General features: G+C 42.9%; 2 protein-coding genes and 1 long non-coding RNA gene across 3 annotated transcripts; 1 reads left to right on the top strand and 2 right to left on the bottom strand.

Annotated features, from left to right (window-relative positions):
* Positions 1 to 133: 133 nt before the first annotated feature.
* Positions 134 to 8,528, bottom strand: LOC147137836 (calmodulin-alpha). The gene is made up of 6 exons (XM_086050200.1): positions 8,394 to 8,528; positions 2,788 to 2,818; positions 1,411 to 1,554; positions 1,224 to 1,330; positions 1,023 to 1,158; positions 134 to 900 (listed from the first exon to the last, which is right to left on the bottom strand). Exons 1-6 carry the CDS (start codon positions 8,394 to 8,396, stop codon positions 872 to 874), a joined length of 450 nt encoding a protein of 149 aa, XP_085906326.1. The 5' UTR covers positions 8,397 to 8,528; the 3' UTR covers positions 134 to 871.
* LOC147137835 (uncharacterized) lies at positions 6,249 to 15,167 on the top strand. Its single transcript, XR_015089401.1, has 3 exons — positions 6,249 to 6,445; positions 13,944 to 14,062; positions 14,145 to 15,167. It is a non-coding gene; the product is annotated as an uncharacterized LOC147137835 (long non-coding RNA).
* nrde2 (NRDE-2, necessary for RNA interference, domain containing) lies at positions 11,557 to 27,968 on the bottom strand. Its single transcript, XM_086050196.1, has 19 exons — positions 27,840 to 27,968; positions 26,571 to 26,673; positions 26,080 to 26,256; positions 25,813 to 25,953; positions 23,558 to 23,814; positions 22,510 to 22,739; positions 22,063 to 22,287; positions 21,774 to 21,963; positions 19,385 to 19,518; positions 18,382 to 18,502; positions 18,100 to 18,275; positions 17,832 to 18,003; positions 15,932 to 16,152; positions 15,360 to 15,858; positions 13,450 to 13,799; positions 13,221 to 13,360; positions 12,910 to 13,051; positions 11,992 to 12,063; positions 11,557 to 11,901 (listed from the first exon to the last, which is right to left on the bottom strand). Exons 1-19 carry the CDS (start codon positions 27,898 to 27,900, stop codon positions 11,776 to 11,778), a joined length of 3,537 nt encoding a protein of 1,178 aa, XP_085906322.1. The 5' UTR covers positions 27,901 to 27,968; the 3' UTR covers positions 11,557 to 11,775.
* Between the last annotated feature and the right edge of the window lie 21 nt (positions 27,969 to 27,989).

The following is a 27,989-nucleotide window of genomic DNA, read 5'->3' as shown; positions in this document are numbered from 1 at the left end:
AGCCTCCTGGAATGTTTTTGACTGCCCGTCCAATTGAACATTCGAGAAACGCTGGTCCATGAATGCACACTTTCAGTAGCATTCGCTAAAAGACGTCACACATCACATGAACACAAAGGCACAAAAGGAAGCGTTGAGTTCACTGTCTTTTATTGGAAAAACAATGTCAAGACGAGCGTGTGCAACTTGGAATGCAGATCAACTCAACTCAACTCAACAGCTGGACGGGACCGGGCCTCACCGCAACACACTCACACGTTCATAGTCACACACCTTAAGATAGAAGTGCCGCACAGCACCGACCCGCTCCCCAAAGTCAGACGGACGTCCCCACACAGTGATACAGAAGAGCCGCTAGAAAGTACCCAGCATGCCTCAGTGATTATTGCAGATCGATTTCCGGCAACACGACAACTGAGGCCACACCCACAAATCACACACCTGGAAAAGGACCCCCAAAAGGTAAAGAGCTACCCCGTCACGCCACAACCAGAGTCCACTAAGAATTCTTTCTCCAGTTTGACTCATGTGCATGTGGTCCAACTCCTCCTGCATGCGTGAAGAACCCAAAGACAGTCAACAGGAAGTCCGAAGAAAGGCAAAGTGATACCGTCAGGCTGACGGAACCAGAAAATAGACGGGCCCAAAGGCAAATTGACGTTGACGTCTGATTGGGCAGCTCAACACTAGGGTACGGGAGCACGAGCAGTTTTTTACATTTTTAGAGCCGGTTCAACGTGGACAGAATTGACGAGTGCCGACATTCATTTTCAAGTTGCCTAATACACAACTGTACAAGTACATGTAGTTTTTTTTTGCAAGAAGAGGTAAGTGAAACATTTGACTGATTCTTTGTCCCTGTGCGCCTGCTTCATTTGGACATCATCATCTTGACAAACTCTAGAGACACACACACACACACACACACACACACACACACACAGACAGACAAAAAAGACAATGTCAAACACGAGCCGTGTGCCGAACAGCAAATGAGAGTCCCGGGCAACAACGGGGAGTACCTTCGTAGTTGACCTGTCCGTCTCCGTCAATGTCCGCTTCTCGGATCATCTCGTCCACTTCCTCGTCCGTCAGCTTCTCGCCCAGATTCGTCATCACATGACGCAGTTCTGCCGCACTGATGAAGCCGTTGCCGTCCTGTGGAAACGCACGTGCCCATTATTAGCTGCGGGCGACGATGGAGGAGCGCAAGACTGACTTGCCTTGTCAAAGACCCTGAACGCCTCCCTGATCTCCTCCTCGCTGTCGGTGTCTTTCATCTTTCTGGCCATCATTGTCAAAAACTCAGGGAAGTCGATGGTCCCGTTTCCTAGGTTGTAAGAACAAAATCACATGATGTGGGGAGGGGGAAAAAGGAGAGGTGGAGTAGCAAAATGGGAGGCGGCATACCGTCGGCATCCACCTCGTTGATCATATCCTGGAGTTCGGCCTCTGTGGGGTTCTGACCCAACGACCTCATGACGGTGCCCAGCTCCTTGGTGGTGATGGTGCCATCTCCGTCCTTGTCGAACAGGGAGAAGGCCTCCTTGAACTCTGTGCACAAGGCGAGCAAGGCATCAAAGCTCTCTTCAAAAAGCTCCTCGTCTGTGCAGACGATGATTTGCATTTGAAATTCACTTTGTTTTATTTATTTCTTGCAGCGGGTTTGTTCGTTTGTATTTTTTCCAGAAAGGCTTTGTTTTAGTTTGTTTTGGGATATATCGGGGGTCTTCAACCCTGTTGTCCCGCTGTCCTGCCCGTTTTCCCATCTCTCCCTGCTGCAACACACCTGATTCAAAGGATCAGATAATCAGCAAGGTCTGCAGAAGCTGGATAACCATCCCGATTCCTTGAATCAGGCGTGTTGAAGAAAAACAGGCAGGACAGCGGACCTCGAGGAACAGGATCGAAGACCCCTGGTATATACACCACATTTTCTGGACTATAAGCCGCTACGTTTTTTCCTCGGTTTTGAACCATGCGGCTTATATAAAGGTGCGGCTATCCTGTGGATTTTTATTTCCCCGCTAGGGGCGCTCTGAGTGGAATTAGAATCAAATCCAAGAAAAAAAAAATTGATGCAAAGAAGAATACGCTAGTTTTTCTTTAGCAGATAGAATACGGATGACAAATTACAAACAGTTAATTATTTTCAAATCCTCGCCCCTTCATCATGGAACCCACACGAAGGAGTTCGTATGATGCAAGTTTTAAATTGAAGGCCTTCGATCGATCTTGCCATCCAGCAAGGAAATTGCGCTGCTGCACGCAAGCTTAGCGTCAACGATTCTATGGTGAAACGTTGGAGGCGGCAGCGGGAAATGAAATGAAGATAAGTAGCAGTTATTTTCTCTTGGTTCTGTTCCGTTTTAAATCAGCAAAGTGGCTCCCGTGTTAAAAGGCACTGTTAGGAATTAATCTGTACATACGTGTACATTTACAGTTCAAAATCATTCTGTAAATGCAGTAAATATTGAATTTTTCAACACAGCTAGGTGCGGCTTATGTATCATGTTTTTCGTGATTTTTTTTAGAATTAGAGTGGATGCGGCTTATAGTCCAGAAAATACGGTGTGTATATATATTTTTTAAATTTGTTTTAGTTTGTTTTAAAAAAAAAAACTACCGCACAGTTGCAGTAAGTTATTGTTTCTGTAAAGGCTCTCTTGTTTTTATTTGGTTACTCATAATGTCTTCTCAAATTCACTTTTAGTTATTTAGTTGTTTTTTTTGTTAAATCTGACAACCTTGGCGCATACGAGTTGAATGAAAGACGTGCTTCCTTACCAGCGATCTGCTCTTCAGTTAGTTGGTCAGCCTGCAACAAAAAACAAGGAGGAGAGCAGCATTACGGACATGACGCCATATTACCCTTCCATAAAAATATTGGCTGTAGGCCCAACAACTTTGACCCCACGCGTCTACACGCAATCTTGGTTTGAGCAGGCCAAGACGCCAGACGACACCTTTAGAAGTCAAATGGACTCGTAGGCTGCCAGTTTGGGTGTTTGTTTACAAAACAACAGCCATAAAGTTCAACTTTTTGAGAATGAAAATTGACGCTTGATAACGTTTTCGCAGGTCGCCTTCCCGAAACAAAAAAACTTGAGTTCGCTGGTTGCCTTGTAAACAAACCCAGAGTTCTGGACAGAAGTCAGCTCGTGGCGGGGAAGAAGACAGCAAGCGCAACCTTGAGTCCCTCAAAGTGGATATCGGTGAGGTCCGTCACCAGCTTCAGCGCTTTGGGTTCGCTTTTTGTTTTGCCGAGGCCACCTTGTCGTAAGCCGCCGCCTCCTCCTTCGCGCTGCTTGTGTTCCACGCCTGCGCTTTTGCCGCTCAGGCCGTCCAGCGCTGCCCGCACTGCCGCCAGACCTTCGGCCAGGCACTGGGCCCGCGCGTTTGAGCGCGCCAGCTGCTTTTTCACGTCGGCCAGCTCGCCTTTGGCGGCGCGCAGCTCGTTCCTGGCGTCCTGCATCTCTCGCACCAGAGCGTCCACCCGGCCGGACGAGCACTCCATGAGCATCTGGAGGAAGGCCCTGTAGTTCCTCTCCTGCTGTTGGAGCAGTTGCGCGTACAAGTGCCGTTGCTCATCCAAGAGCTCGTAGACGGACCGCAGGCTGACTAACTCGTCCCCGATCGGGTACAGCGTGACTTTTGTGGGCAGCATGATTAGGTGGGAACCCGGGCAGGGAGGATCCTACGGGGGCGGGTTGGGGGCATTCAGAGTGGCACAACCGAATGACACTTGCAAGACCCGACTCGACTCCAGAGTAGCTGCCCCTCCTGTTGCGTGGCCATTTGTCCGCGGACGGCGGTTTCTGTCCCCGCGCGCGGGCGCCGTCCTGCCAGGGCTGCGTCTGACCCGCGTTTGACTGTCAAACTTTGACAGTTTGAGAAGACGACGGCAGCGGCGGCAAAGCCTCCACCCTCCATTTCAACCGGGGGCGCGCGCGCTCACGAGATACGAGCGCCGGTTGCATCTCCCGCAGAGGATCGGTTGGCGGGTAATCGGAGCTCCTAGACGCCACGAATGGAACCCCCGGATGGAAACTCGACACAGGTGGGCACACGACACTGCCGTCCATCCGGGGCTGTCAAACCACATCACGGCCGCACCTGTGCCGTCCGTGTACAGGCCGAAGAGCGTGTGACGTGGCTCTTTCACTTCTCCAACGCAGGGGTGCGCTTAAACAATTTTGGTGTGGCTTACGAATTTGTGGCTTCTGTCTATATGGCTGGGCAACGATTCAGTTTTCCAAAATCCATTCAATCCACAAAGTCCCGATTCGATTTCAATTTGAGATTCACTTTGATTGGTTTTCCATTCAGTTAAAGGGGAAGTCAACCCAAGGATATTTTTTCCAAGAATATGTTATATGCAAGCACACTAGTTGAAACAAGGCATTCAGATAAATATTATGTTTGTGAAATATGAGTTAAACAGCAAAATCCACCCATTTTTGTCATTTCTGTTGACTGAAAATGACATCATAGATGCTCAGGGATCAGGTAACAACCAATCATGACTCAGCTTCAGAAAACAGGTCAGCCGTGATTGGTCGTGACCTGAGCCCTGAGTAGTTGTGATGTCATTTTCAGTCAACAGGATTGACAAAATGGCCGCCCACTGACATGGCTAAAACCGGGTGGATTAACTCTTATTCCACAAATGCAATATTTATCCGAATGCCTTGTTTCAACTAGTGGGCTTGCATAGAACATATTTTTGGAAAAAGATGTTTGGGTTGACTTCCACTTTAAGGATTTCACGCAGTACTAATTTTACTTTCATATGGAAGACATTCTTAGAAGAAGCATTGCATGTTTTATTGAACATGACCTGATCAAAACAATAATAATTTAAATCAATTCCAACCACGGGGCAGGGAGTGTAAATTAAGTGGCAAAAACACACGGTAGACGAGTCATGACGTTCACATTCCTTTCTCACAAAATTTCAGTTCACTGCCGTCTGTCTTTTTTTTTTTATTTTAAATCCAAAATCTTCCAACATCTGCCTTCAAGCTTGTTGGCGCTGATTTCAGTGCTTCCGCCATCTTGTTGTGATAGGCTCCTCTCGCAAGTGACGAGATCTCGCGTGACGTGAGAAGTCACATTAATATATGGGGAAAAGACGTATTAAAAGGATGGATTTAGGGTTTTATGAATCGATATCGGGATTATGAAAAGGACAATGGATTCAAGTAATGGATTTTTGAAAGCCAGCACTATCAGTTTAGCCGCATTTGTTCAGGAGAATTTTGTGCAGTTGTTGTTTGAGATTTTCTGGAGGGAAGTGGAGGAGATTCTTTCAAGGGTCTTGCATTTTGATGCCTGTATATCGTTCTCAGTTCTCTCTCTTGGAATTACAGCGGAAGCAATGAACAAAAGTGACATTTATCTTCTTAAGGTTTTGCTTGCAGTTGCCAAGAAAGCGATCGCAAATTATTGGTTGCAGAGAACCTGCCCCATACAGGCATTTTTGTTAATATTGTAGGACATTTGTATACATTACATAAATTACATTTCTATAGCCCTTATATTGTTGCTGTATTTAAAGACTTTTCCAACCATTTTAGCAACTATATAAAATAATAAGATTCGATTGTGACTGATTATAATTGTGTTGAACAGTTTTTATTTTGTACTGACAACATGTACCAGAGCCACACAAGTGGCAACTTATTGCAACAATCCAAGTTACTGCTCTGTGACTGTTCTCGTTGGCGAGCCCCGCAGCGAGCGTCCAAATCAAGGCAGCCGCCACAACAATAGTTCAGACTGAACGTTCAGAGGCGACGATGCAACGCGAACGCACCACAAGGGCATGCATCGCAATGCCTTATCAGGCTTTTATTTTGAAGTCGGCCCTCGGAAAAAAATGATTGCAGCGGCTGTCTTGACTTGACTTCAGCTTTCCGACCGGCGCTAACTGACAGAGCGCTAAAATGCGTGCTAGGCAAATGCGCACATTTTCCGCACACGTGCGCAGAGCCGCACTTACCAACCGGCTTACCTTTGCCTTCAGCTCAGGAGCCTACGGAAGTCGGGGGCCTATCAGAATAATTACTGAATAAATGAATACAAAATAAAATAAATAAAAGTTGGAAGCCCGCTCTAGGGGGCCTATCGGAGGGCATTCAATTCCACATTATTCCGCCATTTGTTTATTTGTCTGTCAATCATGTCATGGTGGCATCCGCGGACCAATCACACACCCGTACCATTTACTCGGCCACGGTGGCTGCGGAGCAGCGCGGATCAGCTGGCTGGGGCTGTCCGGCCTCGCTCGGAGGGCGTAAGAAACGCGGCGCTCGCCGTAATGTCCGTGGATGGATTTATTCATTCATTATTCTGATAGGCCCCCGACTTCCGTAGGCGAGCCTGCCTGCGCAACCCCGGCGCTGGAAGCGAGAGCGACCCGCGGGCTGGAGGTTATATGAAGGTTAGCCCCGTGGCCTATGAGTAGGGCCCTGCGCGTGTGCCACTTATATGCACCCCGTCTATAAACAAAGTTGATTTGAGTGAGTGGTTTTACTTCATTTGAGGTGTTTTATTATACCGTACCTACATGCTACAGACTATATGGTAGAATGTTAGAATGTTAAACATGCATCCATCTAGGGCAAGGCAATAATTCAATATATAACACGATAGAAACCTGACCAATATCAATACAATTCAACTCAATATATTATTTCTTTAATATAATACATTTCTTATGTATAGTATAGTATAGTATAGTATAGTGAGAGAGACAGAGACAGAGAACTCCACGTTATTGGAAAAACATGCAATATGTGACATGGATGTTGACTATCGCAATGTTGATATTATTGCACCCAGAACTGGTCGCGCATTACTTACAAACATTGCCTACACTGTAAAAGGTTTTACATGGCAACAGTTTAAGATAATCCTTCATTGATACCAGGGGGAGAATTCAAGTACTGCACCAGTACATAGTAAATATGTACAAAAATAGCTGTGCAAATATATTAAAAAAGGAAAAAATGTGAAGTAAAAAGCTCTTATCTACAACTTTTTTTGGTCTGTTTTAAATGCGATAGTTACAAGTTTTCATTATAGCAGCAGACATAGCAGGTATTGCGTCAATGAGCCTGCAATGAAGATTACTCAAATACTCATTTTACATTATGTCCTAGGGGATATTTGGTTGTAAAATGAGAACAACTTGTAAATCAAGCGGCACCACAGATTGTCTAACATCTTGTCTTCAGAGGCTCTACTGTACTTCCCGTGAATACTCAAGTACAGTTCCGCAGGTAAATTGGAAAACAATTATTTTAAGATCCGCAAAAGTATTTTTTCCTGACCATGGAGATTTAGAAATGAAAACGTTTAGATTTAGTATTACCAATTATGGTTTGTTAATAGAATTGTTGGAAATACAATTCTGTCAGAAAAAATAACTGACACTGCCTACCTCATCAATGGATGGATGGATGGATGGATGGATAGATAGATGGATAGATTGATAGATAGATAAGATCAGTCCAGTGTTGGTAGTTTTGCCATACTTGTCCAACTGGTTTTGTAGAGGCTTTGCCAGAGCAGGTATGCTGCTGCAGTTTGTTGCAGTTTTAACTAAACCGGTTTTTGGGAGTCGTTTTTATATGTTAGGCGTGTTAAACCCTTTGGAACATCTGTCGGTTAGCTCATTCTATCCCAATGACAAACTTACATGACACTTCACAATGGGTCTGAAAATGTCTGGTACTGAATGAGTTAAGGAATTCCAAGTGGCAGAGCCACGCGTATCGGTCCCAAAACATAAGTTCAGGAGACAACTTCAAGTGAATGCCACCAATTCTACACAGGAGTGTCATCACGCCTGCATTAGCTTGCTTTGCATGTTCCTATTGACACTTTACACACATGGTTGCAAGCAAACTTTACGAGCTTGTACGGTGTGTGTGAGCACAGTGCAACCACTGAAGTTGACCAAGTCATTAAAGATCATCCAAGTCAATCAATAAGTTATAAAAATAGTTCTGCTGAATAATATATCACTTAAAAAAAGCCTCTGCAGCCATTAATATAAATTGTCTGTAGAATTGACAAGACGCGATATGTGGGGCGATGTGATTGTCATCGACTGAAATTCAAATTTATAAATCCAGATTGACTGGGGAGCTTCATTGACGCTGTGCCACGGGGGACATGAAATGAATGGCGAGCGGAGAGAGAGCCGTCACAAAGAGCGAAAGCATGAGCAGAAAATGCTCTCCAACAGCCACAAATGGGTTTCGCTTCCTAGAGGCGAGCTTGATGTCGACGTGTGACTTAGACCAGTCTTACCGAGCAGCTTGGCTTCCTGGCATTCACGCACTTTCCCCAATTGTAAAAGTTAATGGCGTCAAGATACTCACCATAGGTAGTGTTGCACTTGTGCGTGGCGGTCTGCTTGCTCAATTGGCGAATTTGGCGGAGAGCAAATTGACATCTGTTAGTGGAGGCAAGTCGTATCACTACTCCACACTTGGACGTATTCCTCCGCGCTGTACGCGTTTTCCTCTGTCTTCACACTACACGCTTGGAGCGAGCGATACTGCACATTTTGGTTTCGACTCAATACCAAGTAAAGTCAAGGACAGTATCGCCGATATTGATATTGACACTTAACAATAATTTAAGTAGATGCTTTATAGAATTTCCAATTCTCTATAATGACCTTCAAGTGTTTTGGAGACCTTTGCCTTTTTACTACTAAACCGTTAAAATCCAGGCACAATTCGTTTGTTCTAATTATTGGAAAATATACTTCTACTTTTCCTCCATGCACTGTCAATGGCAGGTGGTTTTTTTTTCATTTATAGACAAACGTGCACAAAGTGATCATCGGGAAAAATCTTCCCAGGTATTTTTCAGAAACTACTACAGTATTCGAAAATTAAATAACATTTAGCCCTTCATTGCTTTACTGTATTTTCTTTTTACTTAAAAAAAAAAACAAAGGAAGTTGTTAAAGATGTTCATTTCACAACAAGTAAAATAAAACTTGTAAGTAACCAATTCTTTTTTAAGTACATTAATGTGCGTTCAGTGAATCTAATACAAAAACAAAACATTTTTCCCCTTAAGTACACTTATATATTTCTGGGAAAAAGTGTCGAAATATGCTGTAAATTTTAACACATTTAAATGTAAAATCTAATATAATTTAACAAATAATTTTAAATGAATAATAAAATAACATCATTTATAATTGGCTGGCAACCAGTTCAGGGTGTAACCTGCCTCTTGCCTGAAGACGGCTGGGATAGGCTCCGGCACGCCAGCGACCCTCATGATGGATGAATGTTCGTATTTCTATTTAAGATGAGTTTCAATGTGACTGTTTCATTCTAAACACAGCCACTAGTTATAATAGCGCAATCTCAGTTTTTTTTCCCTTCTTCTTGCTTAAATACGTCTCTTATTTTTCAGTTAGGTTGTACAGGTTACTGGTCACATTAACTCATTCACTGCCAGACATTTTCAGACCCTCTTTTACCCCAACGTTTTTAAAAAAGATTGAAAAAAATATAAATTCCTGGGATTGAATGTCTGGACCGTGAAAAGACATAAATATGTCCTTGGCAGTGAATGAGTCAACGGTGGAAAAACATTTACCTCATTATACATGAGTCAACGGTGGAAAAACATTTACCTCATTATACTTGAATTCGGTTACTCAGAATAAAATACGATTCCACCATCACCCTTCAGCAATTCTATAAAATATTAAGAAAAAACGTACTCTATTTTATCATAGAGCCTACTTGTTGTATTAAAAAAGAAAACGAACACAGAGAGTTTGAAATGACAATAGATAAAATTATAAAATATTAATTTTAACATGTCACACCACTACCACAACCGCACAACCAGGGACGCACTACTTGCTGTTCGGAAGTACAGCACTTGATGTTGGCGGAAGAATACTTTTCGTACAAGCTTGAAAAAAGTAAAGTTTGAGTAGTAATTCCTAATAGGACAATGTTGTACGCAATATTGTACGCGGGCCGCTGATTGGCCAGAACTGATCTGCAGCGCGTCAAACCACAGCGCGGTATTCACGAAAGAGGGACCGTCAAGTAATTGTGTGTTTGCAGATGTTTATGAATCAACGTTTCAAGGAAGTGTCAGCAAAAAGAAAAAGAAAAAAAGAGGGACCATCAACAAATCGTACAGCTTTTTAACGTGTACAATTTGATCATGGAGTAAACGAGTCAAATCTAGATACTTTGCATGACTATGTCGTGGTACATTAACATTATGGAGAGAAACGTACATCAGTAAAAGCTGAAGCAAAATGCCCTTTAATAAGAAAAATGTCTATTTCCTTTGTATAAGAAAAATCTAAATAACATAACAAGACATATAGCTAAGTAAAACAACTGTAGGGTAATTAAATAACGCAAAACCACAAGTTTGGATTTATAAAATCTCGTAAAGCTGCATCTTAACCGCATAGCCTGGGCAAGACGCCCCCTTACCCCACAATGCTTTTTGGTCCTTACAAACTTGGTCATGATGACATTAAACTTTATTTTCAAATGTTGACATTACTCCAACTTCTGCTGAAACAAAAAATGCGCCAGCCGTCTTATTATTGACACTGTCAAATTAATAGCCCTGTGATCACATTTTCAAAGATTTGTTTAAAAGATCGGTAACTATTATCTTATTTTAAATCAGATAAATGGTTGAAACATAAGGACGCACACACGTACAACACATAGGCATTAGTTGTTGTTTTTTAAGTCTAAAACTGCTTTATTCCAGTATTGTGGCAAAATGTCAGCCAAGTAGCTTTTTAAACTCGTCATAGATTTCTTACCGCTGATTATCTTGGGCTTACTTCCTCAGAAATATAACACAGCAAGGCAAGATCATGTTCAAAATCATGGTGGGCATCTTCATATAGGTGCGGGTTTGTCTTTCCCACAGTCAAATTTTAGAGTATCGCACCTCCCCCCCCCCCACCCGCCAAAAAATGTATTGTTGTTGTTCACATTAACTGATCACCCTTCACAAGACTCGTGTTAATATTCAATGCAGGTTATATGCATATCGTTTAAAACACACACATAGGCTTATTTTGTCGTGTCAAATATTACATATATCAACTCATCCACAAAATCAGTTCTTTGGATCCCTGCCGACAAGTACAATTATTTCAATCCTAAACAGTTTCACAAGCTGCTATGGTCAAGTGGAAAAACTGAAATTAAATTAGCGCTACCTTGTGGCCAGGAGAGGAATTACCCAAGTAGGACCAAAGTCCTATGATGCACCCCAAAAAAAATATCATTTGGATGTACTTAATTTGAACATGTACATCAGTTGCACGTGATTAAAATGTAGTAGACCTATGTGATTTTCCTGTGTCATCCTAAAAAAAATAAATATATCCTTTGTTTAACACATTTTAATCATGTGCAACCGAAAAACAACTACTTTTTTTTCCAGTGAGAGGACTTTGGTCAACTTTGTGTCTAGTTCAAAGACACAACAGAACATAAAATAACACAGTATTCTAAAACAAACTTCAGAAACAATCATACTTTAATAACGTAAAACGTCAAAACCTCATATACAAATTACAAACATAATACTATTTATTGAAAATATTGAGTAAAAAAAAAGCACAAATATTTTTTTTTCATGCTCCAGGTTGAGATGAGCATTCACATCCATTTTGCAAAATTTATGCAACATCTTTCTACTGCTAATCTACCCAATTACAGTTTTGCATGTGGGTTTGTTTCAGTCTTCCAGCAGTATGTCGAGTTCTTCTAATGGCAGCCGGACTCGCAGCTCTTTCTCCGTCATCAGATCTACAAACTCTTGTAGATGCTCAGGAAACAGCTGCACTGCATCCATGTACAATCCCTGGTTAAACAAACATTTTCCAATGTATACACGCTGGTACAACTGCCTTGATTGTATGCATTAAGGAGACAGGTGCTGCTTGTGACAAACCTTCACCCAGGGAATATTCTGTAAGGCTTTGTAGAAGAGCCCCTTGGCTTGATCCATTTTACCCTCTGACACCTACAAATACACACAATTTTACACACTGTACACTTTTTAGTCTACTCACTATATTTGCTACTATTCATCGTTCATTATATGTACAGTACATCAGCTAATGCCCCTACCCCACTGAGGGGCGAACGTAGCAAAATGCGCGTTCACGTCAGGGTTTGTGCAACGTCGCAAACGTTCACCAAACGTTCTTCAGATGTTTGCCAACATTTTTCATGTTTTTTTTTTTTGTTGCATTCCTTGCGACAAGAATAGCGGAGTTAAATGCCTGGCGACGTTTGCCACCTTGAACGAACCCTGACAAGAATGCAACATGCGCTACCTTCGCAAACATTCGCAAATGTTCGCCCTGCAGTGGGATAGAGGCTTCATTGAATCATTTTTAAAGAACATTGAGCCAATTTATAGCCACAAAACAGACCCACTGTTGCTAAATTATTTGTTTATTCTTGTCCACCATCATAAAACCCCAATCTCTGAAAGCTCTAGAATAGTCCATCAAATACGCAAGGGACCATCCATCCATTTTCTATACCGCTTGTCCTCATTTGGGTCTTTGGCTACACCCTGTTATCAGCCAATCCCAGGGCAAATATAGACATGCAACAGTTCAAAGTTACATTCACACACATGGAGAATTTAGAGCCTTGAATGAACCTAATATTATTTTTTTCGCAATGTGGGAGGAAGCCAGGTTTCCTGGAAAAAAACTCACGCAAGGACATGGAGAGCATGCAAACTCAATGAGATTCAAACCCCAAACTGTGGGGGCAGACATGTGACCCACTAGTCCAAATTCTTTTTAATAGGCCAATTCATGTAGGTGGCCTTTGGAATGATTTGCCATCTCACCAGGTAGTGAATGTACATCCTCCAAAGTAAGGGACAGTGGGCGCCCATCTCGGATGCTATGGCGCTTTCAAACAGTCCACGGATACGGTTGCTGAGACCGTTCTCTGGCAGGACACTCAAAGCGGCGCCTTTGTCGCAGGATCTATGGTTGCCATAAATATTTGAAATGGGTAAAGAATGCATTGTTTAAACATTTTTCATAATCGGATTGAAAAACTGGGCATTTTCCAGAATACGTTATTGGAACCGGAAAGGGGAGTAACAACATGTGCGCTTCCCTTTTTTTTTTTTCTTCTTCCCCCCACTCCTACCTCTGTGCAGCATCCACCAGTTGCTTCCTTTGTTGTTCAGCAACGATAGCAAAGAGCCGTGGCACAACGCTACTGTTGTCCCTGGTTACAGCGTGAAAAAAACGACGTGCCCGGCCAGCACTGTGGTAACTGTTCTCCACCTGAAACAGGTCCCAGGTGAAAGTAGGACAAATAGAATGTGGGTGTAATTATGTTTGGAATTTAATATGTGAAATGAGTATGGTTTCACCTGTACATATATGCTCCAGAGGGGGGCACTGCCAGGCCACGTTGAAAGGGCAGAGGTGAGTGTGTCTCTCAGTGTCGCCAGTGGAGAAACACTAACGCTCAAGTGGTACTTGAGCAACGACGCCTGCTGCACCGCCGCCATCTCACACTCGCAAGCTAACCTGCTAAGCAACAGGTTGCCGCCAGAGTGCTTGTCAGACGTCAGTGTGCGGTGCAGCTCGTCCGTCCGCTCTCTGGCCTGGCTGTAGACTGCGCTTGCCGCTTTGATGCCCATAGTGAGGTACTGGAACAGAGCATAGCAGCCTAGCAGCCCTCTCAACCTCAGATTCTCTTCTTGCACATCCACGTGACCTAGTCATGGAATAAACAGTTCAACATTACAATTTCTTTATAATTACTACATTTTCACTGGTATTTCATCTTACTACTACTACACCTTCTAAAGCTGGCATAAGGAGCCCCTTGTAGTTTACATGTTCTCCCCATGCTTGCCAGGGGAGGCCAAGGCCACCCTTGTCACCTTGTGGCCACCAGAGGTGGGAAATCCAGGTCCAGAAAGCAAAAAGCCTACAACAGTTTGGCTTTAGCCGCAGGTGCTTCTACTCAACCGGCAGGTAAACAAGCTCAGTTGATCAGTATACATCTGTGATGGCCACACCCATGCCTAGGGGAAAATGTTGATATCTGATTTTTCAGCCTATTCTTTGGGCCCGGGTAGACCTGTCGAACGTTGGCAACTGTGACCGACGCCTACCCCCTTTGGCATCGGGCCGACTGTCGACGCGTTGCGCTGGAAAAAAATACACCGCAACGACAGACAGCGACGCTGACCATGAAGTACTTTCTGCGCATGCATGGGATGCAATCCCACTCCATACCATCGGCGGCGGTAGTCACTTTTTCTCATGGTTGGAAAAATCCAACCGATAAGCTATTGGCGGGGGCGGAATATAGAAATGTAAACAATGCATTCTGCTATATTTTTCACTCACAATCTTCTAGCTCTTCTGTCCAGACAGACATTGTACGTAGAAATGCGGATGCTGACGATGTGCAAAATGATTGAAATTCTCAAGGCTTTCCATCGCTTACTGTTTATCCGCAATGGTCACCTCCTGTTCTTGCCCGGTGCGCTGATTCGCTATCAGCCAATCAGAGTGACCAAATGGCACAACTTATGACACCGATTCAACATGCTGAAACGCCCACCATATGCTTCCCAACGGGATCCGATGTTCATTACATAAAACTCTGCCCCCCCCCCCCCCCCCCACTGAAAAATTTCTGGCTACGCCCCTAGCAATAGGAAATAGTAGGATAGAATTACTAGCATTCAAGATAAACAAAAAGCTAAATATATGCTCCCTATTTGGCAAGTAGGACATTGTCTTTCTGTTCTTATCTAGAGACCAGTTCATTACAAAGTGTTAAGAAGAAAAAAAAAAGTAAAAAGAATTCATAGTACCGGTAGTAAAGTAAATTTTGAAATTTCGTAAATTATTTGATGAAGTGTTGCAGTTGGGTTGTGTTTTACGATTAAACTACTTGTGTATGAAATGTGCTATATAAATAAAACTGCATTGCCTTACAAAAGGTACTCTGCCCTGAGTTGTTTAACATATCTAGATGTAAATACCAAGAAATAAAAGATGGAATTCTCAACTTTTGTGTGTTATTCATCTTTTGGGTACCATATGGTGTAGATAAAGCTCTATATAAGTGCACACAATTTCCCATTTTTGATCTGAAACCACAAAGTCTTCAGTACAACCAAAACAAAGGCATTGACCTTGCCGTTCCAATACTTTTGGAGGGGACTGGAAAAGTACGCCGCAAATAATCATCAATATCAATATAGTCCTGTTAAAAACCAGACATTTAGATCTATTTGAATGTTCTGAGGGCGCTTACTTTTGTTGTTGGCCTGAGGACTGCAGCGATCTTGATGGAATGCAGACAAAGCGGCAGTCAGAGCTTGTTCGTAAGACCTCCTGGCCTTCAGGATGGCAACCGGAGAGACGGCCTGTGATGACGAAGACGGCGATGGCGATATGGCGTTCCCCTCCGTCAGTCTGGTGAGCACACATACGGCCGGAGGCGCACCTCCGTCGTCGGGCGCCCCTCCTGGCCCACTTGCGCCGTCCTCCACCTCGAGTTGAGCCCACAGCAGACACAGCTCGCACAGGGAGGGGTTACACAGCCCTTTGCCCCCGCCCAAAGCCGTGGCAGCAGAAAACACTTTCCGAGCCTCTTCGAGATTACCGAGCACCCACTCCAAGTGGGCGAACTCCCGCCACATTGGCAAAGATGAGCGGTTGTCGGGTTCTTTGAGCAGCGATTTGGCAATCCGCTTGCTGATTTTGCTCTGACAGCGGAGGCGTTTTTTGCTGCCGTGCATGCAGCGAAACACCTGAAACAAATGTAGAGCTATCCAACTGTTTTGGATTGAAATGTCAAAATGTTCACAAAATAAAAATCCCTACCTTGAGTTTCTCGTACTGCATCCGGCTGAGCGACAGGACAGCTCGTTGTTGAGATGGAAGCACAGGTTGGAGCATAGTGAACATTGTGTTGACAAACTTCTCGCCCTGCTTTCCAAGTCCTGCCCATTTCCTGGTTCCCTGGAGTGTGGTCATGTGACCCACAGAGTTCATCCCAAGGCTAGGTTGGTAGTGGGAAGTCAGAGCTCGTCGGGAGTCACTACCTAAAATGAGTTGCACAGGGTTGAATTCATTTGTCCTTTGTCCCCTTATGTTGCACTACACCTTCAAAACAATTTAGTTAAACCTCCTTTGTGATGCAGTGGAAAGTATTCACTGCGCTTCACTGGACACCTTGTTCCAAAATGGAATAAATTCATTTTTTTTTACCTCAAAATCCCACACACAACATCCCATTATGACAATGTGATTTTTCTTTGCAAATATAAAGCAAATAAAATGTGCACGAGAAGTCACAGCCTTTGCCACGAAGCTCAAAATTGAGCTCAGCCGCATCATGTATGCACTGATCACTGATCATCCTTCAGAGGTTCCTATAGCATCATTGGGAGTCCATGTGTGGTAAATCCGGTTGATTGGACAGGATTTGGAAAAGCATACAGCTGTCTATACAAGGTCCCACAGACATCAAAGAAAATGTCTGTAGATCTCCAAGACAGAATTGTCACGAGACATAATTCTGGGGAAGGGTGTAGAAAAAGTTCTGCTGATTTGAAGGTTCTAAAGAAGTTACGAACCAGCAGCAAGGCCCCTTCCTAGAGCTGGCCGCTAGTCTAAACTGAGCAAACAGGGGACGAGTGCCTTAGTCGGGGAGGTGACCAAGAACCCGATCAAGCTCAGGCGGTCCTCTGGAGAGAGAGGAGAAGCTTCCGGAGGTCAACCATCTCTGCAGCACTCTACCAGTCAGGCCTGGTTGGTAGAGTGGCCCTATGGACGGCACTCCTTGGTACAAGGTGCACAGCAGCCCGGACTTTGGACTTTGCCAAAAGGTACCTGAAGGACTCAGACCATGAGAAAGAAAATGATCTGGTTTGATGGGACAAAGATTGAACTCTTTGGTGTGAATGCCAGTTGTTATGTTTGAAAGAAACTCGGCACGGCTCATCACCAGTGTTGGGCATCTTACAATAAAAAAGTAATTAAGTAAGTAACTCTGTGACTGCCTTATAAAAGTAATTAGTTAGTCAGAAAAGTAACTACATTTTTCCCATTTTTCAGTCGACCCACGTGGTCCCAGTCGGTCGGAGTCAGCCAACCGTCGTCGAGAACGGACTTAACCGATACCGCGTCACATGCAGGTGCCGCACTCCTGACACGTGGTCGAGTAAGGAAACAATAAAAAATAAAAGGGTGTGGTGTACCTTGCGGTCCCGCAGATGCAATGACGCGTTTCCCATATTTTTTTTATGTGTGTCAGTTGTTTTTGTTTGATATTTTTTCTTTGATTGGCGGTTCGTCTGCTCCGCGGCGCCTGCATGTGACGTGAAGATTACGCTCTCGATGCCGATTGGCTGTCGCCGGCGAGGGACGGGCCGGGACCACGTGGGTCAATTGAATATGCAGGACGGAAACCGGGGACGGAGGGTCGCTGCCCAGCTCTGTCGTTTTCATAATAGCTGGATACACGCACAGCACCTTTACCTTTAATTCAGGCCAATTTTAGACGGGGTGGGGGCTTACTTCAACCGCACCTGGCCGAGTAACATCTTGTGAGTCAGTGGTCCAAATACCTGTGAGTTCTTGAAGTAGCCCCCCGTCCCCCCCCCCCATCTACATAAAACTGCTGTAAATCCTAAACGGTCAATGATGTATTACATTTTGTGAAACCTCTTGAATAAAAGCTAAAAATCTACACATCTTTTTTTTTTAACTGCATATTTACCCTGAGTGAGCAGAGAAAGGTCCTCCAACTGCAAGCCAGGATGACCCAGGCCAGCAGACAGCACAGTGTCCACTGGCATTCCCAGAAATGACAGGAAATTGAGGAGCAGGCGAAGCTGAAGCTCTGGCGAGGACAGGCAAATTAGAGAAGGCCCGATGTCGTCGAACAGCACCTTCAGATAGAGGGACGGACAAGGAGTTCAGAGTTGTCACAGCTGTAATTTAAGTGATGCAAAAATCTTTAGCAACAGATTTAATAGAGAACCTACCTGTCTCTCTGGGTCCTCACAGTCATCTTCTGATTGGTCCTTGGCTTTTTCAGGTCTCCAAGGCAGCCAATGCGCAGCTTCACGAGAGGACTCCACGTCCAGCCACACCGTCCATCGTGGCTGGCTGCGGTCCTTCACTTCCTCCTCTTCCTCCTCCTCCTCCTCCTCGTCCTCCGCTGTGGACAAACACAAACACAGCAGATGTCATGCTGCTGGCATACTAATCACAACCACCTTGCGAGCAGCTTTTTCTACTCCCAATGTGAGATAGGTTGTATTTACCTGCACAGGGCTGCACCCATCCTCCTCGCTCCTGTTGGACCATCCACGCTTTCCAACCTCTGGCATCCAACTCCCCAACTCTAGCCTCGCCGCTATCCCAGAATGGCTCAAAGAAGTCAGCCTGCACACATCAACACATTCACTGAAGGCAGTGGCTTCTTCTGGCATGTGCAATATGTGCGCAGGACGGCATGGCTGAGGGGGGCGGCAAGACACCCCAAAATAGTAAAAAAAAAAAAAAAAAAGCCCGTCTCAAATGGGTTTATTTTGTGTAATGTATTTGTAAAAGCAAAAAAAAAACAAGAGTAGAATGAGTACACTGCGCAAGACTGCCGTGTTGTTTATTATGCCGCCAGTGCGCCAACTCTTAACCAGTGAGCATGGTTGTTTTGTACGTGTGACGCCACCATTCCACACACAATGCTTGTATTATTACTGAACTGAACTATATTTATCTCAACACACTATATTATCACATACAATGAGTTGTAGTTTGCCCATTGGCTATTCTTTGGCTTCTGACCACAGCTGCCAAGTTGCAGTTCTTTTTGCACTGAAGGTGGTTATTCAACATATCATCGCAACTAAATTATTTATGGACAGGACAAATAGCCTCTTCATTAAAACATCATTCTGCTGTATGCATATATTTGTGTTTAGCTACAGTTCTAGTATGTAAATTGCAAGTTCACAATTGAATCGTCCCTTGCAAGACCAATAAACAATGTTGTGCTTATCAATTGTTTTGTCTCTTGTGGGATAGTTTTAGACATGCCATTAAAATGTGAAATTCTGGGTTAAAAGATTTTTTTCAGTTTAATATTATTATCTGGCAAATATTCAGTGCCAAAGTCAGCTTGTCATCAAACGCGCGTATACAGTTGCCAACTTGTTGCACTAGCTCTGAAGGAAATGAGACCTGAAAATAGCAACCTACCCTGTGAACAAAAATATGTATTATTCCTCAATGTTGATGCAGAACGTGCGGTATTTGCGTGGTTACCTGTTGCTTGGTGGACAGTTGTCGTACACTGTCAGGCTTGAAGAACGTAAAGTCGATCATGGCTTGAAAGAGAGAGAGTGCCTTCTCTGAGTGACCGGACTGACGGAGGAAATGACACTGCTTGGTGAAGATATCTGAATAATGACAAAGGATCATACATCAACTACTTCTAATGAGCAGAGAAACAAATGATTACATCGCCAATAAATGACACGGCTGACACACAACCAACAGGCACCAACAGGCAATGTACAGTAGTCTTCCATTATAAAATGTACATTGTGCATTTGTTTTCCACAACTTCCACAAGAACAATTGCAGTGGGCTGGATCTCCCCAGCCAATTTCACGCATTCTGGCCGGCGATTTCCTAGCTGAAACCGTTTGAGACAATGGGCCTCATTCACCAAATGTTCCTACGCACAAATCTGTGATTCATCAATCTCTATGTATATGAATTTGAGTGTTCTGCAAACAAATTTTGAATGCCCTCAGACCAAGACTGATGTGGCTTAGCCTTATTAACATTTTTTTTTTAAAGTACTGAAACTGCATTCATTTATAAAATCCCTGTCATCATTTTCAAAATAATAACTTGAATACGCCATTTGCTAATGAGCTGACTAATGTGCTAAATAACTGTGAAGGACACTTTTAATCTCGCATGTGGAAAAATCCATCAAAGCACTCGCATTTCCTTTTCAAACCAAGGCTTCAAGGGTTTCATATTGATCAAATACACGTGCATGGGCCAAAACAACATTTCCCACACGTGCGCGCGCAGAGGCCTGCCTGTGACGTAACTCCGACCAGAACAATTATACAGAAGGGATGTCCCAATCACACACACACACAAAAGATGTGCATACAATTTGTCTCAAATTGACAGAGATGGTAAATTTGCCAGTCCATCCTCCATCCGCGACCTGAGTACCCTTCCGTCATCGTCCCTCCGTCCTTATTTATAAAAATAATCATCCACTGACCCCGTCCGGCCGAGTCTTTTTAACTCATTCACTGCCAGACATTTTCAGACCCTCTTCTACCCTTACGTTTGAAAACAATTGAAAAAAAATGAATACATTCCTGGGATTGAATGGCTGGACTTTGAAAAGACAAATAAATGTGTCCTTGGTAGTGAATGAGTTAAAGGGCTTCTGTCCTTTAATTCCGTCAGACTGTCCTCCCCGCCATCCCCCCCCCGCAAAAAAAAAGCATTAAAAAAAAAGTCTCCATTTATGCCGTGGGACAGATGCTAACAGTAGAGGTTTCATGATTTATAAAAATTATTTAAAGCTCATTAGCTGACTAATTTCCTATTCACATCCACTTACCGGCTGGGAGTATCGTGAGTGGATTGAATTGTTTACAATTGTTTAATCAAGACAGCATTTAGCTTCCAACACATCCACGAACGGAGCCCGCTAGGGGACATCACGACAATATCTAAGATTGCGTTGTAACGCAATACTATTGCGTTTTATTGAAAAACGTTTTCAATAAGCTATCAGTTTTTGTTGTGGTATTTCGCAATAAAATAATTGCAAAATAAGGCAAGGTTATTTTCGGAGGAAAGGAAAGACTTCCGCTTCCAGGTCGTACGGCAGCGCTGACAAGAGTTTTACTTTATAGAGATGTCCCACACAAGGACATACTTCGCATGCAAAGGGGTTATTATGTCCTAAAAAAAAATTACCAACACACACCTAATACATTATCCCGGATTACACACACATGACAGGCTGGGCGTGCTTCTGTCATTCAGTGAAATGGCATAATCCATGGTATTACATGTGTTCAACCTGTTGAGGGCAGACTATGCCTGTGCAATGTTACTGCAGGGAGCACACATGAAAAGTGTTGTTATCGCAGAAGAGAACAGTGGTCTTTCTTTTTAAAAGAACACAACACAACACGTCAGCTGGTATTTGACCTGGTTCGGGGTGAATAGAGGCACGGACAAAAACCCACTTCCGTTCTTTTCAAAAGACTTCTCGTCTTCCGTCCGTCCACAAAATGTCCGTCCTTCCGGGGGACAGTTATATGTTAAATGTTAGTATATATATTTACATTTATATTATAACGGCCAATTCACCAATTCAGTGAAAATTGCTTTTTGTAACACTTTTAAAAAATCTGTCTTTTTTTTAGCTGTAAATTTGATGATACATGTATTGAACAACTCAGAACGTGTATTTATCAATCTCAGACATGTTTTATATTAGGTCATTTTTTTGTACTGTACTGTCCCCTACTGTTGTAATGCCCACTGCTGCTGAAAATAAAGTACATTTGGAACCCTTTTTTTCTTTTTCCTTTCCTAAGCAAGCGATGATGTGGTGATCCTCTACCAGAGGGTCATTAGTAGCGGGGTGCTCCTAGCGCCTTACCTAGCATATCCTCCTCAATCCCTGGCAGGGCCGGGTGGGACACCATGCTGCCATCCCGGACAGCACTGAGCATGCTGAGACACTTTCCGTAAGCAGAGTTCACCTTTGACACACTGAAGTTGCTGAAGTAGCTCTGGGTGAAGAGAAGATACTCCCTCCACAGAGGGCCACTATTTGGATGGAGGAAGACCTTCAATAAAACATAAAACAGGCATTAGCCTTATTGATTAATGCTGTATGTTCTCAAACAATGACTAATATTGCAACACAAAAAGGACAGCGAACCGACCAGTTTCTTCCATTCTTTAGCCAGAGCTGACGGTTCCCAAAGCTCTTGGCAGATCCTGAGCCGCTCCCGCTGCAGAGCAACACAGCCGGGGTTAGTAGCCACGGCACGCTCTGCAATGCTCAGCTTCTTCTCAAGCACCGCTTTGTACGAAGACTTGCGACGCTCCAATAACTCTTTGCCTTGTTGCTCTTCCTCACCTCCAAATACTGCTGCACTCAACTCATCCTAAAGCAGAACAGACAAGATCAAGTTTGGAATGAATGCTTCATGGCTGTGACCTGATCAAAGGCTTAAATTAGTGAGCAGATCAATATATCAATACATGAGTTGTCATAACAAAGGGCTTAAATCAAGGCATGTCAAACTCATTTTGTCAAGTCTCAGAGGGCTGTTATGACAATGAAAAAAAACAAAAAAACGTTTGATTCAAAAGGCGAGTCTTCCTACCTGATATCTAATGAATTTCAACCAGAGCTGGGTGTCCTCTGGTTGCTCTCTCAGTTTCCTGTTGAACTCTTCAGTCTGGCCAGTCAAAAGCACAGCTTCTTGTCCTGTCTCCGAGTTGTGGTTGTCTTGGTGATCTGTCTGGTCCTGCTTTCCCTTCCCCTGCAGCCAGAGGGCAGTGGTGGAGTCGTACACACCAAGCGGATTCACTGATGAGGTCTGTGCTCTGCCACCTGGAGCAATACATTGGAGACCATCATAGGACAATGCAGTCAGAATGGTGCAGATTCAGTCAAAACAAATAAACCAAATGCATGTCGACACCAAGAAAACAACCACAACCAGTACAGTACAGAATCCATTTTCATGATCACAAATAACGCTAATAGAAATAAGTGGTTCCAGGGTACAAATGTCATCAGCATCAAAATGATTGATCTTTTCACTGCGCGGCATGCATTTTTGCTGGTCACTTAAAATCCTTTCAAAAGGAATGGCTTGAACAAGATACAAAGATAAGATCGTGTTAACTGTTAAATGCAAAAAAACAAACGCTCACATGCGTAAAATGTAAAAAAAATAAATAAAATAACTACAGAAGTACTAGAAGTAGTATTTTTTCAAAGGCTGAAAAAAAACAGCATTGCGATGCTAAATATGATATAATCATTTGAAACTTCAGGTATTATATCATGAATATGCAGGTGCTGGTTCTGGCAGGGCCAGCCCCCAAAAAGGCATCCTGTAGGATCCTGATGAATGATGGACGAGAATTTAGAAGGGCTTAGGGAGGTTACTGCTTGTGATCAGCTGGTGTCAACTGCTACGTAGGTATATTTCTGATGTTCTTCTTTTTACAACTATTATCTACAAATTATCAACATCACTCTCAGTTAATTCTGAATTGCACATCCTTGGGGTCATTACACTTTTGAGGTTTAATTTAAAATTAAACTAGTGTGATGATTTTTGTAATTGCTTTATTATTTTATTTCTTTTTGTAAATATGACACCATAGGATGTTACTCCACATGGTGGCTGAATTTCTTACCTGTCCCTCCTTCTTTCTTTCTCTCAACGTCTTCCAGTGGGAGAAAAGGGTTGGAGTTGGTGACATCATTGCTTCCATAAACTCTTGGTAATGTCAGGAGAGGTGGCTGAGACCTGAGCAACTGATGACACGCTATAGAAAAGTATCTGTCTGCTCCTTTCTTCTTGTCTCTCCTTTTAGGTTTCTTAGCATCCTCCCAGTGAACTTCTTGTCTGCGAGGATCCAGACCCAGTGATGAGATCCCTTTCCTCTTATACCTGCAAGAACACAGTTTCAAACAATTCACACATTTGAGGATGATCTAAAGTCTTGTTGCGATTACCAGCTCTAATTCCGATTTTTATTATATCCATCTTGTATCCGTCTGGATTTCATGAAGTCTAAACAGCAAAGATACAATATGTAATCCGATTTGAGAAAGACGGCTCCAAGACCACATAGGGAGATGCTTTGAAATGCAATGCATGGAGGATTTCTGTGTATGCGCCTTTGGTGCGGATAACAAAGCGACGATCGAGACACCTGCAAACCGACGCCGTCGAGCTGGAGGAGCAAAGGCGCGACTTTCGAAGCTGACCAAACAACAGCTTTGATGACATTGACCACCACCAGTCTTACCTCCATTTGTTACTACTTCGTGGATGTTGCCAAACCTCTAACTGCTTGCTTAAAGTGGAAATCAACCCAAACATATTTTTTTCAAGAATATGTTTCGCAGGCCCACTAGTTGGAACACGACATTCTGATTTGTGGAAAATGAGTTAAGCAGCCGCGATTGGTCGTTACCTGAGCCCTGAGTAGTTGTAGAAGTGACAAAATGGCTGCCCCCAGCGATGGCTAAAAACAAGTGGATTAACTCTTATTCTACAAACGTAATATAGAGCAGAATGCCTTGTTTCAACTAGTGGGCTTGCATAGAACACATTTGTCAAAGTCAAGGCCCACGAGCCACATCCGGCCCGTGAGAAGGTTTTCTACGGCCCCTGGGATGATATTGGTTTATTATTAGAACCGGCCCGCAGACCACAGCAAGCCGGTGTGAGTAGCAGATGTGATCAGGTCGTTCGCGCCTGCCGATGACGTCTCGCTTTATAATATATTGTAGCGCCTTCAAAGGACACGCCGTCAGACGTAGTTTAATTATCATGTTTTTATTAGTCCAACCGGCTAATGTGGGCCGCAGCCGACGCCAATACAGTACGACAACCGTTCAGTCAAAAAAGTGCAACGGCTCCCTTCTTCGGCCTCCGCTCGCTCGCATCCCCTCCATCCAGCGAGCCACGCAATGCATTCATTAACGTCGGAGAGAACACAACTGTGCAAAACATAAATTCGACCACAACACAGATAACCCAATTTGTTACACTATTTCTGTAATATATTCCTTTGCATCTATGTTTGCCACCCCCTGGCTGTTGCGTTTGCTAAATAAAAAATAAAATAAAAAACATTAATTACCGCTACTTTTGCGAGGATCGTCCTTTGGTTATCTACATGCCGGCTGAAGACGTCACGTCACTGTTTTGTGGCTTTCGGAATTGGATTGTGGTGAAAAACTATTCGGAGTAAAACACGCTTTATTAAGAAATACTTCACATTATGTACATTTCATACAATCTTGGAAGCCCGAGTGAACCACAAAATTGTTGCCAGTTTGGCAGGAGAAACGCAAACGTCCCGCTGGTCTTATTTCATAAAACAGGCAGCGGCTTATTCTCGGGTGGAAGTGACGCATCCCAAACACAGTTATTAATACATACATAATACACAGAGAAAAGAAAAAAGAAGAGCCAGGGGGATTTTAAACAAAAATTCTAAATAAATAACATAAAGAAACAGTCTTAATCGCTTCCTTATTTTTAGAATCCAGAATAGAATTAATATACTGTCTGGTTTCTGCCTCGAAAATTACGGAGCGGTTTTGTGTGACTAAATTTGGATTTGTGGGTATGGAATTTTAGGCAAAGAAATATATTACAAAAATATTCATGAAGCGTGACGTCATCAGCAGGCGCGAAGGACCCGATCCAATCAGTAAATTTTAAAAAATTTCAACGAACATTCGATCAGTCCGGCCCTCGGCTTGTAGCTACATTTTTTATTTGGCCCTCCGTCCATTTGACTTTGGCACTCCTGGCATAGAACATATTTTTGAAAAAAAGATATTTGGGTAGACTTTCAATTTAAGACCGTTTCGAGTGCTGCTGAGGACACCGGCAAAAGTGTTTAACTTGAATGTTTTCTCTGTGCATTACCTTGCTACATCTCCTCTGTACAGAGACTTGTACGTCCAGTTGGACGCATCCGATTTCGGGTCCAGACAGAAATGCCGTGCTGTGGGCGACGGAAGGTCATCCAACCATGAGAAAGAACTTGCGATTGCAGCAGCCTGGGGTCTGTATTCACAAGAAGACACACAAAAACCATGAACAAAAAAGGCAGTATTCAGTTATGATTACTTGAATTCAAAATGATGGGACCTAATCAAAATTGAATGGAACCACACTTGGTGGTGTGTGTACCTGTCCGTTTCTTGTTTCTGCTTGAGATCACTTGGGAAGATTGGTTCAGAGTCTGATCCACTGCTTTCTGTTGACCTTTTCGTCTTTTCTTTGTGTTTTTTCCTTTTCCCCCCATGTTTTTCGTGTTTCTTTTTCTTCTTCTTCAATGGCACACTGTCCTCATCTTTTCTGTCTAAACTGAATATCAAGCAATAACATGAGAGAGTCAGAGACGAAAAGGACACATTACAATATTTGCCCTGCCTGAAACTTCAACAATACAGTACAACTTTCACAATTTGTTCTGGGAAAAAAAAGACTTGAAAGAATTTAGCTTTATTTTGTTTACAAGTTAGATGAACTGAGATATTCGTACACAAAAATTGTATTCAACATGTGGGATAAAACAAGAGTCCATAACCCATTTACATGCAGCTAACAATGATCCAGGCATCCGTTTTCAGTGCCACTTATATTTTTATTTTACTTACAACTTTTTCAAATTTTATTACCTTGAGTCCTTGTGCAGCCCCTCACTTTTCTTCTCTAAGAAGCGACTATGAAGGGACAGGGCATCACTGGTCTGAAAACTCTTATTGCTCAGCCATTTCAGTTCTAAATAAGAAAATGAACCAAATAAGTGTTATGTTAGTGACCAGGCTATAAGAGTAATCGCTCTGTGTTTACATGCACTGTGGTATCACTAATAACTCCAAATCCAGTATTCTGAAATCCATTAGTCTGGTTAGTACAACAAATTACTAGTTGGCGGAGGTGATGGACTTGCAAATCTTATATCGCAAATTTTACGACTTGGGATGGCTTGGCCCCCCACTAACGAAAGATTCCACTTGACTTTGACTTGAAAATCGCAAATCTTGCCTGTTTATATTAGCAAAAAAAATATGGCACTATGCCATTTCTTTTATAAGGGCAGACCATTCCAAGCCACGCATGCTGTATATCTGAAAGTGTTTGGACCCATGTTTCTTTTAAATCTGACCGGTACTAAGTTGAAAGATCTTCCCCTGGTGACATCTCTACATTTATTGAATGTTTTTAAAGAAAAAGGTGATGTAACACAGTGATAAACATGACCCTATCCCAGCTTTTTGGGGAACGTGTTGCAGCCATAAAATTGTAAGATAAAGATTATTTGCTTAAAAAGAATAAAGTTTATCATCTTGACCATTAAATATTTTGTCTTTGTAGTGTATTCAATTAAAAACAGGTTTAATATAATTTCCAAATCGTTGTATTCTCTTGTTTTTATTTGTTTAACACAACGTCCCAACTTCATTAGAATTGGGTTTGTATAACTTAAGACTTGTGAGCCAAGAAAATAATGACTTGACTCATCTTGCTGCAAATTTAGTAGGGCCTCGATTTGACTTGCTTAATTTAGGGTAAAGGAACTTGGGACTTGCGTAAAACTTTAAGATCAAGTCATGAGACGTACATTATGCCTTGAGCATACAGTGCGTGATTACTCTCACCTGATAGTTGTACTAGTTGCGTTAGCGTTCGGTTGAATTAAAACTTGTCAGCATCTACTACTAACACAAATGTGTGCCTTTAATGCATTAGCATCTGCATAAGATACGATATTGACACAGGTGTATAAGTAATGTGGCGATAGAATGGATTATCCAGACAACATCAGCGCTGTCATTTCACAACCACGAAAGTAATGCTCGCTGTCCACTTGGTAAAGATTCTTATAATGTAGCAACAACTATAAACGCACAAATATAACTTGTTTAATATGAAGAGAATATTACCATTGGATGAGTCTTCAACCTTGTTGCTGGTAACTTCTGCAAAGGCTGGAAACAGTGCCATGTTTTTGTCTACATTGCCCAAGCAACATAGTCGCAGGAAAATGACGTCAGGCGATCACTGCGCAGCATTTGGTCACAGGAAAATGACGT

The sequence above is a fragment of the Filicampus tigris genome, chromosome 13, assembly GCF_054856515.1.
Source record: "Filicampus tigris isolate MCC_2025a chromosome 13, RoL_Ftig_1.0, whole genome shotgun sequence".
Classification (NCBI taxonomy): Eukaryota; Metazoa; Chordata; class Actinopteri; order Syngnathiformes; family Syngnathidae; genus Filicampus; species Filicampus tigris.
The sequence above is the reverse complement of the archived record's forward strand: the minus strand, read 5'-3'. Positions and strand labels throughout refer to the sequence as shown.